Source organism: Hemicordylus capensis, chromosome 15, assembly GCF_027244095.1.
Source record: "Hemicordylus capensis ecotype Gifberg chromosome 15, rHemCap1.1.pri, whole genome shotgun sequence".
Taxonomy (NCBI): domain Eukaryota; kingdom Metazoa; phylum Chordata; class Lepidosauria; order Squamata; family Cordylidae; genus Hemicordylus; species Hemicordylus capensis.
Window position 1 is genome coordinate 14,705,902 of NC_069671.1, and position 14,766 is coordinate 14,720,667.

The 14,766-nt window shown below is 47.7% G+C and overlaps 2 protein-coding genes across 4 annotated transcripts; one reads left to right on the forward strand and one right to left on the reverse strand.

Annotated features, from left to right (window-relative positions):
* Window positions 1-1,423: 1,423 nt before the first annotated feature.
* Window positions 1,424-8,166, reverse strand: RILPL2 (Rab interacting lysosomal protein like 2). The gene is made up of 4 exons (XM_053279273.1): window positions 7,571-8,166; window positions 3,627-3,778; window positions 2,744-2,842; window positions 1,424-1,748 (listed from the first exon to the last, which is right to left on the reverse strand). The coding sequence occupies exons 1-4, from the start codon at window positions 7,925-7,927 to the stop codon at window positions 1,724-1,726; spliced, it is 633 nt and encodes a 210-aa protein (XP_053135248.1). The 5' UTR covers window positions 7,928-8,166; the 3' UTR covers window positions 1,424-1,723.
* Window positions 8,167-8,343: 177 nt separating this feature from the next.
* Window positions 8,344-13,831, forward strand: SNRNP35 (small nuclear ribonucleoprotein U11/U12 subunit 35). Of its 3 annotated transcripts, XM_053279271.1 has the most exons (4): window positions 8,350-8,483; window positions 9,233-9,390; window positions 9,474-9,676; window positions 12,085-13,831. In XM_053279271.1, exon 4 carries the CDS (start codon window positions 12,088-12,090, stop codon window positions 12,883-12,885), a length of 798 nt encoding a protein of 265 aa, XP_053135246.1. In that variant the 5' UTR covers window positions 8,350-8,483; window positions 9,233-9,390; window positions 9,474-9,676; window positions 12,085-12,087; the 3' UTR covers window positions 12,886-13,831. The 3 variants fall into 3 exon arrangements, with proteins under 3 accessions (XP_053135245.1, XP_053135247.1, XP_053135246.1); XM_053279270.1 differs by lacking the exon at window positions 9,233-9,390 and having other exon boundaries at window positions 8,344-8,483; XM_053279272.1 differs by lacking the exon at window positions 9,233-9,390 and having other exon boundaries at window positions 8,344-8,483; window positions 9,474-9,653.
* Window positions 13,832-14,766: the final 935 nt, after the last annotated feature.

Genomic DNA, 14,766 nt, shown 5'->3' on the forward strand with positions numbered 1-14,766 from the left:
ATGTGAGCACTGTAAGATCTTCCCCTTAGGGGATGGGGCTGTAGCTCAGTGAAAGAGCATCCGCCTGCTTGTATGCAGAAAGTTCCAAGTGCCCTCCTTGGCAGCATCTCCAAGGTAGGGCTGAGAGAGACTCCTGCCTGCAGCCTTGGAGAAGCCGCTGCCAGCCTGTGAAGACAATGCTGAGCTAGATGGACCAATGGTCTGACTCAGTATATGGCAGCTTCTTATGTTCCTTTGCAGCACTGCCAGGACAATGGAATGCCTTTCCAAAGGAAGTTGGTCTGTCTCCCCAGGCTGCTACCTCTCAACAGGCAGCTAAGACCTAACTTATTTGGGGGGGCCTTTTTCAGGAGCTGCTTTTTAAAAATGGGTTTTGGCTATTGCTGTTCCTATTCTGAGTGTCATAAGAACAGCCCTGCTGGATCAGGCCCAAGGAGGCGCATCTAGTCCAGGATCCTGTTTTGCACAGTGGCCCACCAGATGCCGCTGGAAGCCACGGGCAGGAGTTGAGGGCATGCCCTCTCTCCTGCTGTTACTCAATGTGTGTTTTCCTTCAAAGGGGCAATTTCAGTATGCTGTTTTCCCTCTTGTATATCCGTTTACAACCTTGATTATATTCTGACAAAAATGTAAGCGAAAAATAATTATTTTTACTTGGATTGTCATCCCAGACACCCCTCTTAACCTTATGCAAGGCCTGGGCTTGCATATGCAGAGTGAGGCTTCAGATCCTGCAGCTTGCTATATTAAAGAGGACTTGGGACCTCTCCCATCTCCATCTCTCTTCCTCCCCCGCCCCACTCTTCTTTACAGCACCCTCTTTAGTGTAGTGATTAGTATCCCTGCTTCTCTGGTGGGAGATGCAAATTTCTACATCGCACAAAAAAGCATAACAAATCTGTGGAACTCCTTGCTACAAGATGTGGTGTCAGCCACTAGCTTAGCTGGCATTTTTTTAAAAGTAGCCAAATAGATGTAGATTAAATTTGTTGACTGCTCTCAACGATGATAGGTAGGTAGCACCTTCATGTTCAGAAGCAATATACCACTGCTGCTTTTGTGCTTAAAGGACAGCAGGCCAGATTCAAGAAGGCTGCTCTCATAGGGTTTCTTAACCTTGGGCATCCAGATGTTGTTGGATTACAACTCTCATCATCCTCAGCCACAAAGGCCATGTCTGGGGATGATGGGAGTTATAGTCCAACATCTGGGGGCCCAAGGTTAAGAAACCTATTCCTGCATCAACAGCATCACCACATGCTGTATTCAAGTGACTTAGACGCAGCTTGGAGATGGGTTAATAATCCATTCTAAGGCCACCTCCTAAGCGGTCTTCCACCAACATAATCCAAGAGGCTTGCACAGTTCAGATATGCAGCTTCTTTCTCCCTGTGAAAAGTGCAAAGCAACACTAGCAAACGCCTTTTGAAAACTATTCTCTACAGAAAGGTATGTGCATTTATTCTGCCCTCTGCAGACATAAGCATTCCCAGTAGAAAGTTGGCACTTCTGACAAAGACGAGAGACGTGGCCGTGCTTTTTACATCAGTGAGCAATCCTAACGAGAGGATGCTAAGTTTGCGGCTGAAGTTGTAAACACAACTCTTCAAACTTCCTGCGACCACAACAACAGTTGACAAGACCTTCATCTAGTGGATTTCTTGGCGTTCAGTTTTCGGCTTCCTATCCAGCCAGAGTCCTCAAGGCATAACTTGGCAGAGCCTCATCTTGGCCTTTTAAAAGCAAACCTGCAATTGAAAAGAGAGGGTGTCTTTTGTTTTATTACACGTTTATCCTGCCTTCCTTTCGTGATGGAACTCAAGGCAGCAGCATACAACAGGTTGCCAGATTCAAGCACTTGATGTTGAGAGGCAGAAGAGGGGGAAATAAAAACAAAATCAAAATTAAGAATGGCGTAGAAAGGTTAGGCTGAAGGATTATGAACCAATAAACTGAGATAATCAAATTGCGATCTTGCAGGTCTAAAACGATGGAAAACTATTTTCTTCTGAAAGTTTAGACATTTTAAAAGAATGTGCGGGTTTTTGCAGGGGATAAAGGATTCACCAGAAAATATGCATACCCTGAAACTGTCAGTGTTGTGGTTACTTATGTCACAGATAGTGAAGAGTGCTTGTTTGCTTGCTTGCACATCTTTACCCAGTGCTTGATACATCTTAGACGCCAGGGAATCATGACATCTGGAAATTTAACTGTGGTGCCTAAAGTAGACTAGGCGGAGTTATTTAAGAAAATCTTTATTTGCCTCAACCAGCCCCATTTCTGTTCTATGTTACTAGTCAAGGGGATAAAGAGAAGCCCATTTACTGTCTCCACCCACAATGTCCATCTCTTATTAACAACATCTTTTTTAATACTGGGTTTTAAATGTTTAAAAATTTTTAATTTCTTAAATAATTTTAATTGTTAAGTGATTTGAAGTCTTAAATGATTTTAATTGTAAACCGCCCAGAGATGCAAGTTTGGGGTGGTATAGAAATGTAATAAATAAGTCTGGTGACTTTGGCACGTGCCCATTGTCTGGTTCCTAAATTTTTTGGCTGGCTCCTAAATCCAAAGAAAATGTGTCAAGTTCTGCTTTAGCCATGGATTTTTACAAACTTAATATCAATCAATGCTTCTTCTTGTTTTTTAAGTGTCAGGCTGTGGCCAGAGGCAGAGTCCTTGTGCATTTATTTAGCTCTTTCCATGCTGTTTCTGAACGAGAAGCTGCATTACTCACAGTTTCCTGATAATGGCTCTCTCCTCCCTTTCCGTGCTAGGACCGGAAGGTTCCTTCTGGGCTGGTTCAGTCTGATCCTGTTTCTGTGAGATGAAGCCACTGGCAAGAGAGAGAAAAGCTGTCTTTGTTTTTCCTTGAGTGTCAAAGCTATGCACAAAATCTCCTATGCACAAAAGGCTGTTAGTCTGAATCCCCGCCGGTGTGCTTCCAAGACTGTGTCTGGTAAATATATATTTTTAGTCACCTATATCAGGCAGTAGTGATTACAGGAAGGTGCTGGAGGCGAATGATCACTTCAGTGACAACGGCAAAGGCATCATCTCATACTGCATGGGAGGAGGCAATGGTCAACCCCTCCTGTATTCTACCAAAGAAAACCACAGGCCTCTGTGGGCGCCAGGAGCTGACACAGACTCGACGGCACACTTTCCTTGCTACTTCCTTATCCAATCCATTTTGCACTCTGATTCCTATGACTACCATACACGTGTCTCCCTTGTGTTTCTTTTTAGATTATGAGTTCTTGGGGGACGGGGGACCATTCTTCCTCTCTTTTTCTGTGTAAATCACTTTCAACTTTTTGTTGGAAAGTGGTATATATAAGTAATAGTAGGTGTTGATTTGATTAATAGAGGATAGGCCTATCAATGGCTCTGTTATAGCAAAATGGAACTTCCATGTACAGAAGTAGTATACCACTAGTTACAAGAAAAGTGTGCAGAGCAGGGGGGGTGTCCCTTTTAGAGCTTGCTCATGATCAACTGAGCAAAGAATGACTGCCTCCAAGTTCTGCAGAGCTCATTTTGAATTCTAGGGTGCTGCTTCAGCTCAAACCAAAGAGCTGCCTGCCTCCAACCACCCTTCCCTCTCACTGGTGGTCTACCTCTTGTAACACTGCAGCTCTTCTTGTGCAACCAGAAGCTGGGCCTTCAGCTGGTTCCGTTCTTGCAGCACCTCCCGTAGTTCTTGTAGCGTGAATCGGGGCCGGTTTGCATCCGTGAGATCTATGACCATCTTGTTTGGCCCGAGGTTTACCTGGTGATAAGGCAGGGCAGGCGGGGGAAATCTTCAGGAATGGCTTCAGTGAGCGTTGGCAACATAACAGAGGTACAAGACTTGAAAGAGAGCCAGGTTCAGATTCCTGCTCTGCTACACATTCACTAGGTGGCCTTGAGTCAGTCACTTAACCCATATCTATGGAATAGAAGGCGACTCTGAATTTAAGGCAATCCCCTTAAAAATACAGGTTACACCTATATTTACCTAAAAGAAAGAGGATGACCCCCTAATTTCTAACATCAAAGGATTGTTGGGGGAGGGTGGACTAGCCTTGGATTCAGATAAATAGGGTTTCTCAAGTCCTGCCCCATTATGTAAAAAAACTGAATTGTAGCATTGGTTTTATTTATGTATTTTATCATTGATTGTATCACCCTGAGCCATTTTTGGAAGGGTGGTATAGAAATTGAATTATTATTAATATTAATAATAAATAAATTGCAAAGAAGCAGATGAAACAGTGGACCACCTAATCAGCCGTTGCAAAAAGATCGCACAGACTGACTACAAACAAAGGTATGACAAGGCAGCAGGGATGATACACTGGAACATCTGCAAAAAATACAAGTTACCTGTAGCCAAAAATTGGTGGGACCATAAAATTGAAAAAGTTGAAGAAAATGAAGATGTAAAAATATTGTGGGACTTCCGACTACAAACAGACAAACATCTGCCACACAATACACCAGATATAACCGTAGTTGAGAAGAAAGAAAAACAAGTGAAAATAATCGACATAGCAATACCAGGGGATAGCAGAATAGAAGAAAAAGAAACAGAAAAAATCACCAAATACAAAGATCTACAAATTGAAATTGAAAGGCTGTGGCAGAAAAAGACCCAAATAATCCCAGTGGTAATTGGCGCCCTAGGTGCAATTCCAAAACATCTTGAAGAGCACCACAGAAATCACCATCCGCCAATTACAAAAAGCAACTTTACTGGGAACAGCCTATATTCTGCGACGATATTTATAATAACAACAAGAACAATATTGACAATAAAATCCAGCCATCCCAGGTCCTTGGGAAGGACTCGATGTCTAGATAAAACAAACCAGTCAATGACACCTGTCTGACTGTGTAAATAAATACATATATGTATTGACAGTATGCGTGGTTTAAAAATCCGACCATAAAAACAAAACAGTTTCACAAAGTAAAAACCATTAAAACATGTAAAAAAATATTTGTTGCTAAAAGCCTCAGAAAATGGGTGTGTTTTCAGGGTCTTTTAAAAGACAGCCAGAGATGGAGAAACCCTGACTGTGGCAGGCAGTTCCTGGTGCCGGGTGTAGGCACAAGCTAAGTAAGTGACACCTTAGGGCCTCACATTATGAGGGGCCTCTGAATTATTTGTTTTTAAAGACGAATATTATTTTGTTTTTAAAGACTTCCCAGAGTGGCCCCATCCCTAAGAGGAAGATCTTACAGTGCTCATATGCAGACACTGCTTAGCAAACGGGACAAATCATGCTTGCAACCACAAGACCAGCTCTCCTGGCATACTGTGGTGCCAGCAACCATCATTGGCTCCCCAGCCCCTGACCAATGGACCAGGATTCACCATCCTAGGTCTCCCTTCTTGGCTTCTTCTCCTCCTCCTCCTCCTCTCCCCCCTCCCACATCTGTAGGGGCAGCAGTAGTTGTCCCTATCATCCATTGTCACCACCAGCAAGCTGCTGCTGCCCTCTATACTAGGGCCAAGCGACCGGAGGATCCACCAGAGGACATAATGCCTAGGACCATCACCGGTCTCCAAACCTCGGAACCGGACCTGGAAAAGCTGTTGCCAGCTGGTTTGTTTTGAAAAGTACAGAACTCATCACCACAAGATACGGTAATGGCCACAGGCTTCGGATGGCGTGTGTTGTTGTTTGTTTTAATGCAGCAAAAGAATGGAGAAAACCGGACCATCACCAGCAGCTGGCCCTGATCGCTCAATTGAACCTCCATGTAGAGCTGGAGTCTATAATTAAACCCCACATTTTGAGGACAGATGACAGGAGAGAGAGTTCAGGCCTCTTTTGAGTGTGTGTGTGAATTCCAGAGAGGCAGATCTTCTCTGGACACCAAAGACATGGTGCAGTTAGTTCTCTGTTGTCCCTCAAGCCTGGGATATCTGAACAGACTGAATGTCTTTGAGTGGAATAATCAACTTTTAAAGAGAGTTTTCTAGCCCAACGCCTGCTCAGAGCAGGAAACTGCTCCAGCATCCAGCCTCTGGGTCAAAACCTCCAGCCAAGAAGAGCCCACCACTGCATGAGGCAGGCTGTTCCACTGTCCAACAGCCCTGGCAGTCAGGAAGGTCTTCCTAATATCCAGTCCAGGGGCTCCTAACCTGTGGCACATGTTTGTTTGTTCAATGTAGATACCGCCCTTCATAAAACTCATCCCAAGGTTAATACAATGAAATTCCACTAAAATATTTATGCCACGGAACGACAACTCCCATCACCTCCAGCTACAATTTATCGTGGCAGGGGACGATGGGAGTTGTGGTCGAGCAACTTCTGGAGAACCACAGGCTGGGAACCCCTGGCCTAGCCCAAATCCTCTGCCTCTCACTTCCTCAACCCACTGGTTCTATTCAGAGAACAAAACTGCTGCTGCTTCCCTGTGACAGCTCTCCAGATATTTAAAGAGCGCTCTCCTACACTCTCCACCTCACACCGCCACTGCCTTCGTCTGCTCTTCTTCAGGCTGAGCGCCAGTTCCTTCATCCCTCCTAGGACTCGGTTTCCCTCCTCGGAACCCATCCCAGTACACCAGCAGCGCCCTCCTTAAAGTGTGGGGTGGCCCCAGAACTGGGCAAGACCTGACCAGCACGGAACAGAAGGGCAGGATGACTTCTCCTCCTGCGCAGGGGTGGTGCATTTCCCTTCCCCAGCAGTGAGTCACTCCAGCCAGTCCCCGTATGACTGATCTGTCTGCAGTCGGAAGCTCAGCATCCTGGACAGACTGAGCCCAGCACCTGGGCTGACCTTAGGGGGATTGACGGCCTGGGCCCACTCTGGTTGCCGCCATTAACATTGAGAAGGGGCTGATTTGCCCCATGCCCCGCACCCCAACAGGGCCCCCTAAGGACATAGGAAGCTGCCATATACTGAGTCAGACCATTGGTCGGTCTAGCTCAGTATTGTCTTCACAGACTGGCAGCGGCTTCTCCAAGGTTCCAGGCAGGAGTCTCTCTCAGCCCTAAAAATAAAGAAATCTTGTCCTATCTTGGAGATGCTGCCAGGGAAGGAACTGGGAACCTAGATGCTCTTCCCAGAGCGGCTCCATCCCCTAAGAGGAATATCTTACAGAGCTCACACTTCTAGTCTCCCATTCAAATGCAACCAGGGTGGACCCTGCTTAGCCAGCGGGACAAGTCATGCTTGCTACCACAAGACCAGCTCTCCTCTCCTTGAACATAGGAAGCTGCCCTATACTGAGTCAGACCCTTGGTCCATCTAGCTCAGTATTGTCTTCACAGGCTGGCAGCGGCTTCTCCAAGGTTGCAGGCAGGAATCTCTCTCAGCCCTATCTTGGAGATGCTGCCAGGGAGGGAACTTGGGACCTAGATGCTCTTCCCAGAGCGGCTCCATCCCCTGAGGGGAATCTCTTCCAGTGCTCACACTTCTAGTCTCCCTTTCATCTGCAGCCAGGGCAGACCCTGCTTAGCTAAGGGGACAAGTCGTGTTTGCTCCCACCAGACCAGCTCTCCTGCCCTGCGCTCCTGGGCCAAGCAAGCAAGCACCAGCTGGGGGTGGGGAGGGGGACCCACCTCTTCGGCACCCCCCCGGCCGTCCCCCGGCTGTCTCCTCAGCGCTTCCACCTCCCTTCTCAGGCTGTCTCTCTCCATCTTCAGCGCCTCCACGGCCAGGTTGTTCTCGTTCACCAGGGCTTCCAGCATCTCCAGCACGCTGACGACTTTGAACTGCAGCCGGGCCACCCTTGCGGGCACCTCCAGGCGGGGCCCGCCGCTGATTTTGTGGAGTTCCCGTCCCAGGATGTAAGAGATGTCATAGACGTCCTCGGCCGTCAGCTGGAAGGGGCTCTTCCCAAAAGCACGGTCGGGCCCGCCCGTGGCCTCTTCCTCCCCCTCCTCCCCCTCTTCTTGCTGTGGCTGCTCAGCCTGCATGCCACTCCGAGGGTGTCTGCAGAGACCCAACGGGGAAGAGAGAGGGCGAGTTCAGGAAGGGTCCCCCCGATCGCTGTCCCGGACTCCTGCGCAAACAGCCCCCAACTTCCTTCCTCTTTGAAAAGTTTCGTCTCTGTGACCAAATCCCTCCAATCTGCCTTCAGGGGAAGCTCCCAAGGACCCAATCAAAGGCCAGAAAGGGAGGTGGGGCTAGCGGAGAAGGTAAAGATGGCCCTGGAGGAGGCGAAGGGTGGAGTCTGGAAGTCCCAGTCCCAGACCCGCGACAGGGCTGGAGGCTGCACCTTTACCTGCAGGGTCTGCAGTCACCAGGAAATGGAAAGAGTGGCCAATCGTCGTTTTCTTTCCACGCAGTTACATAGGGACATAGGCAGCTGCCAGATCCTGAGTCAGACCCTTGGTCTATCTAGCCCAGTATTGTCTTCACAGACTGGCAGCGGCTCCTCCGAGGTTGCAGGCAGGGATCTCCTTCAAGGAAACGGGACGGAACGCGTGCCCTCATACTAGGGAATTGGAACGTTCCCCTCCTCGTAATCAGGTTAGTAAACCTGTATGTCATTTATGCAATGCTCCTGCATAGGAATAGGGAGGGAAGACGCGACCAAGAGGTTCATGCAGATGTGACAGTAAATCTCTTCTGGAAACGTTTGTATGGTTATGTGCAAAAAGACAAGAGTATCTCTTCTAAACAGCAATGGGACAAATTGTGGAAATGGACGTAGGATGTAAATACCCCCCCCCCATTACCTGATGTGCCTTGAAATCCCCCATCCCCGAGTTACAGTACTACCTGCATATACTTCATAACCTTGTGGGTCTCCAAATCCTTGTATGTAAATCTTTGTAGATATATGATGTACAAACAACTGCTTTGTATATAATTGTGCTCTGGCAACATACTGTATGCTTTGGTAGTTTGTTGGTTCAATTAAAAAATCTTGTCCTATCTTGGAGAACTTGAACTTGAAACCTTCTGCTCTTCCCAGAGCGGCTCCATCATATCTGATAGTGCTCACACATCAAGTCTCCCATTCAAATGCAACCAGGGTGGACCCTGCTTAGCTAAGGGGACAAGTCGTGCTTGCTACCGCAAGACCAGCTCTCCTTGTTGTATGGTCATTTCAATTGCATGTATGGTCATTTCAATATCTGTATGAAAAATAGGCCGAATGGCACTAGCAATGTACTAGCAATGATAATGACTGTCACCATCAGAAAAAACTCATGCCCAACCACTGATACAGGCCATTTTAGTATGCTTACTGCTTCAAAGTAAATTATGCACAGGATCCAGGAATCCGCACGAGTCTCCACGTGACTCTTGAAAGCCAGCCTGGAGAGTTGAATGGCTTGCCAAGCACAGTGACAATCCACACAACACGATCCGTAAACAACATGATGAAGTGAGGAGAGAGAAGAAGAGACTGACTGCACCACTCAATCAGGTGAGCTACCCAGCGCCTGCCATTAGAGGGCGCCCGTGGGTAAACCCAATAAGCAAACACGTCTTTTATTTCCCCGGCTGCAGATTCGCGCCGGGCCTTGCAATGGGGCGGCCCTTAGGGGAACCTCTTGAGCAAATCCCGGCTGTGGGGCGGATGCGGCCTTTCAGGAAATACCCACCCTCAAAATCCCTGCCCCTTGACAGACTGCAAGGAATCTGCTACTGGGGGAGAAGTGCCCGTTTAACAGCCTGCTTGCTCTCTTGGTAAGCCGGCAGCATTTGGTCTGGTGAGTGTTTACTCTTCTTTCCAGAAATCCCAGGGGAAGGAGCAAGGTTCTGCTATTAGTCTTGCTCAGAACTGGAGTCCCTTCCCGTTCTTTAGGATGGAGGGGCAGCATGGCTTTTGGCTGGGCGCGGGGACGGGAGCTTGCAGCGCCCTGCATGGTTCGCTTACGGAACTCGCTGGCACAAGATCTGCCGATCGATACTTGCTTTGTCGGCTTTAAAAGGAAACCAGTTCAGAAAAGATTGGCCAATCAACGGCTATAAGTGGAACCTTCATGTTCAGAGGCAGTCAGTGTGTCACTCAGGGGCGTAGCAAGGTTGGAGTGGGCCCAGAGACAAGATTTTAAAATGCCTCCCCCCCCACGAAGCTCAGCTCATGAAGTAAAGAAATCTTAAATGAGGCTGAATAGTGGTAACAAAAAGCATAGTGTATGTGTGTGTATATCTATCTATCTATATCTATCTGTCTATCTATCTATCTATCTATATGCCACAATAGAACATCATCCTAAATTATTTTTTAAAAGGCTTTGTAAATTGTGGAGTCATTGAATGGTCCTAGAGAAAGACCTGCTGTTCTGGTAGCTCCTGGTCTTAACACTCACATCAGTTTTGGAGGATGCATACAACTGAAGGAAGCCTGGGCAGGTGTGTGGCTGGGGGAGTCAGTCATGTGACTTGCCTCTGGGGGGCGCCCCAAGGCAGTGGGCCCCCAGACAACTGTCTCCCCTTGCCCTGTTATAGTTACGCCCCTGGTGCCACTGAATAGCACACTTGCTGAGGGGTAACAAATTGAGAGGACTCTGGTCTTCCTGCCCTGCTGGTCGGCTTCCCCGAAGCAGCTGGTAAAACTCTTCCCACGCTGCTCCTTAGCCCTTGAACCGTGAAGGGTGCTTCATACTTGACATGTCTTATCTACACGGATGTAGGGCAGGGTTTCCAGAAGTTCTTCTTGCAAGGGAACCTGTGGTGTTTTGATTTGCTTACTGAGAAACCTCTGCTTGCATGTCACAAGACCCTTGCGCCTTGCAGAGGATTTGGGGACACGTTCAGGCACACACTGGGTTCAGTTGGGTACCACTCCATGGGTCAGGCCTGTTGGAGCTCACTGCCGTTGAATATGTGAAACATGCAAACAATGAAGGAGCCTCATATCAAGTGAGATCTTCGGTCCATCTAGCTCACTGACTGGCAGCAGCTCTCCCAAGAATTAAGAGAGGGGTCTCCCCAGCCCTTTCCCCTGAGATCCGTTCAAGTGGAGATGCCAGTTATTGAACCTGGGGCCTGCTGTGTGTAAGACATTTGCACTAACCGAAGCTTCCCCCAGTGTCAAGTGTGAATCGGCCCACCAGTGAGAGGCAGAACCTTCCCAAGCATGGAGGAGAGCTGGTCTTGTGGCAATGACCATGAATTGTCCACTTTGCTAAGCAGCGCCTGCCTTGATTTTCATTTGGATGGGAGATTACATGTGAGCACTGATGGGGCCATGGCTCAGTGGAAGAGCATCTGAGGTCCCAGGTTCCATTCCTGGCAGCATCTCCCAGTAGGGCTGGGAAAGACTCCTGCCTGAAACTTCGGAGAGCTGTTGCCAGTCAGCAGAGACAACATAAGGCCTGGGGGCTGGATCCAGCCTGCAGAGACTTTTGCTGGCCCCCATTTAGGAATATCCTGCAGCAACAGCCTGAGCCAGGAAGAGCTCTTGGCCTTTCCCACTGATGAGCAGCAGCAGTTCAATGCAGCTGGCCTCTTGAGACCAAATGCCCCCCACCCTTGGGACAGAATCCACGGACACCATCCCTCTTTCCCCTTGTGTCTCTCTTGTTTTCCTTCATATTTTTAATTTTCTTTATTGTAATAATGTGCCGAAAATTGACCTCAGCCTCTGTACACCATGTCATGGTTGGTTCTGGCCCACTGGGGCATTTATGTTGCACACCCCCAGCTGTAGACAATACTGAGCTGAATGGACCAATGGTCTGACTCGGTATAAGGCAGATTCTTATGTTTCTAAACAAGGAGCCAGTGAACACAGGAACATAGGAAGCTGCCATATACTGAGTCAGACCATTGGTCTATCTAGCTTAGTATTGTCTACACAGACTGGCAGCGGCTTCTCCAAGGTTGCAGGCAGGAGTCTCTCTCAGCCCGATCTTGGAGGTGCCAGGGAAGGGATTGGAACCTAGATGTTCTTCCCAGAGCAGCGGCTCCATCCCCTGTGGGGAATATCTTCCAGTGCTCACACATCCAGTCTCCCTTTCATATGCAACCAGGGCCGACCTTGCTTAGGTAAGGGGAAAAGTCATGCTTGCTATCACAAGACCAGCTCTCCTCTCTCAATGGGAACAGAGCACTTTGGGATGAGGGACATGTATTTATATATATATATATTTTGGGGGACTCTTTTCTCCAGACAATGAACGAGTGGGCACCTATTGCGAAAGAGTATGACCCCCTCAAAGCAGGAAGCATTGATGGTACCGATGAGGAACCCCACGACCGTGCCGTCTGGAGGGCCATGTTGGCACGCTATGTCCCCAACCATGGTGTCTCAGGAGACCCCCACAACACTCTGTTTGTAGCAAGACTCAACTTGCAGACTACAGAAGACAAGTTGAAGGAAGCCTTCTCCCGCTACGGAGACATCCGGAGAATCCGCCTGGTGCGAGATCTGGTCACGGGGTTTTCCAAGGGCTACGCCTTCATCGAGTACAAAGACGAACGGGCGCTGTTGAAAGCTCATCGAGACGCCAACAAACTGATTATCGACCAGCGTGAGATCTTTGTGGACTTTGAGCTGGAAAGGACCCTCAAAGGGTGGATTCCTCGGCGGCTGGGCGGAGGCTTTGGGGGCAAAAAGGAGTCCGGGCAGTTGCGGTTCGGAGGCAGGGACAGACCATTCCGGAAGCCCATTAATTTGCCCGCTATGAACAGTGATTTCTATGGAGAAGGGCCAGGAGATAAAAGAGGACGAGCTTGGTCGAGGGAGGGAGGGAGGGACTGGAAAGCGAGGGATCGAGACCACGAGAGGAACAGAGAGCAGAGGCGGCCAGCAAGGGAGCGTCTGCAGGGATGGGGAGAAAGCGAGAGAGACAGAGAGCGGCACTCGAGAGAGGAAAGGAGCCGCGACAAAGAAGGGAGAGACAGGGAGAGGAAAGAGAGAAGTAGGGACCACAGCTCCAAGAAGCAAAGGGATGAAGACAGACATCACTGAGGAAACAGTCCCTTCCCGTGCAGTTGGACCACAGAACACCAAAGGATTGTGGGAAGGCCGGGCACAGGTCCCGATTCTGGAACCACCTGTACATTTTCAGGTCCCAAAAGGACTGTATGAAAGTCCCAGTCTAGGACTGAGTTCAAGTGACAAAAAGCAATTCAGCACGAATTGTGGTTTGGCAAGAAACGGCAAGGACTAGGAGAGGGCAGGCCTGACTAGGCCAGGCTCTGGCCAACTTATGCTAGTTGGTATCCTAGCAACCATCACCTTTCCAAAGGTGATATTCGGCATTCTACTGGGTAATAGGACAGTAAGCGAAGTGGGGTTTAAAAAGGGAAAGGGAAAACACCATTTCAAGCCAATCCACATTGCCTTTTTGAAGTGCTGACAGAACAAAGCCATAAGGGAATTCCATATTTTTGTCACCATGGATGATTTTGCAAATTTTCGTCCCTAAGTGGAAACTTGACCTTCCCACATCCTAGCTCAGCCCACACTTCAAAGGTCCCCCCTGCTTTTTTATTTTATTTTTAGGACACCGCAAGCTGTGATCTAGAATATATTGGCATATTTGTAAGGTCCCTTGCTCTGTCAAAAAAGTCACCTCATTGCACCATGTCAAAATGGCTGATCCAGTTGACACCAAATGGCAGTTATTTTTACGGCTGATCCAGCCTTCTTTTCTTCAGTCAGGGCTCAATTGAACATACAAGCTGATTGCATGAGTATCTCTTCATTACTGGAATAATAATGGAATAATATCGTCTCTCAGTTTTGGTCCATAGCATGTCTTATGAGATGCTTCTGGACTGTTGTGAGATGGAGAGATTATATACCTTAAAACATTCAGCCCTTTGGCTATTTCCCACATGCCTCCTGGCCATTTTGCAAATATGTCTTGCCTTTGGAGTTACTTTTTTGAATAAATTGCTTTCAAAAAACAGCTTTGGCCTAAACATGTTTTTGCAAAAAGATGAAGAGAGGGATATGTTGAAGGGATGCTAGCATGAATTCTTACCCTTTTCAAACCTAGCCACTACGCTAGTGGTTTGGGATAATCCTTATTTTTTTTATAAGTTCACATTTTTTAATAACCTATAATGCACAGCCCAAGTAGCTGCTCTTTCATGGATATATTACATGTTATAAGCCCCAAAAATGGTTGTTTAGCATCTCTCTTTTGCATAACTCATTCATTGAATTGTGGGGTGGAGTGTTCCATTTCCTCACTTGATATTGCACAGTGTTTCAAGCGATGTTGAATTCTTTAGCTGTATTTCCCTCACTCAGACATATGCCATCACCTTCTTCATGCTTTTTAATGTGCAAGCAACATCTCGCAATGGTCACAAACAGGACTGCTCAGGTGGACGCCATCAGCAATAGAAAGCTAACAGGGAACAGAAAGGTCAGAGAAAAGGAGGTGGATGTGTCCTCTCTTGGCGGGATGGATGAAGGAGGAAAGCAGGCAGGAGTTCTGGAGAGGCAGGAAAACAGAGTGGGCCACATGAAGGAAGAGAAAATGCGTAGGCAATAGGGTGAGAAGCATAGGCCTGAATTAACTGTAGCAAACAGTTAAATTGTGACACAATTGTTTGCTTGGACCATATGCTTGTGACCTGGATCTCTGTGCTAAGTGTGGAAAGAGAGAAGAAATTGTCGTTCCGATTCACACAAATCCAGAGAAGACAGAGAATGAGCTTGTCACAAATGATCAAAAGAGAAAAGACACAAGGGGAGAACTTGAAGAAAGTGATGAACTGGACTTAAGTGCCATGGAAGATTAAGGTGATCTGGATTGACTCGTTATTGATACTGAATTGGCTCAAATAAATCCAGATCACCTTCATCTTCCATGCCACTTAAGTCCAGTTCATC

Bases quoted from the DNA above. Each gene is read 5' to 3' on its own strand.
- RILPL2 (XM_053279273.1), bottom strand. From the start codon at position 7,927: ATGCAGGCTGAGCAGCCACAGCAAGAAGAGGGGGAGGAGGGGGAGGAA. The intron at 3,779-7,570 runs GTGGGTCCCCCT...CCTTATCACCAG, and splicing joins GCCGGGGGGGTGCCGAAGAG to GTAAACCTCGGGCCAAACAA. The intron at 2,843-3,626 runs GTAGACCACCAG...CTCTCTTGCCAG, and splicing joins GAGCTGCAGTGTTACAAGAG to TGGCTTCATCTCACAGAAAC.
- SNRNP35 (XM_053279270.1), top strand. From the start codon at position 12,088: ATGAACGAGTGGGCACCTATTGCGAAAGAGTATGACCCCCTCAAAGCA.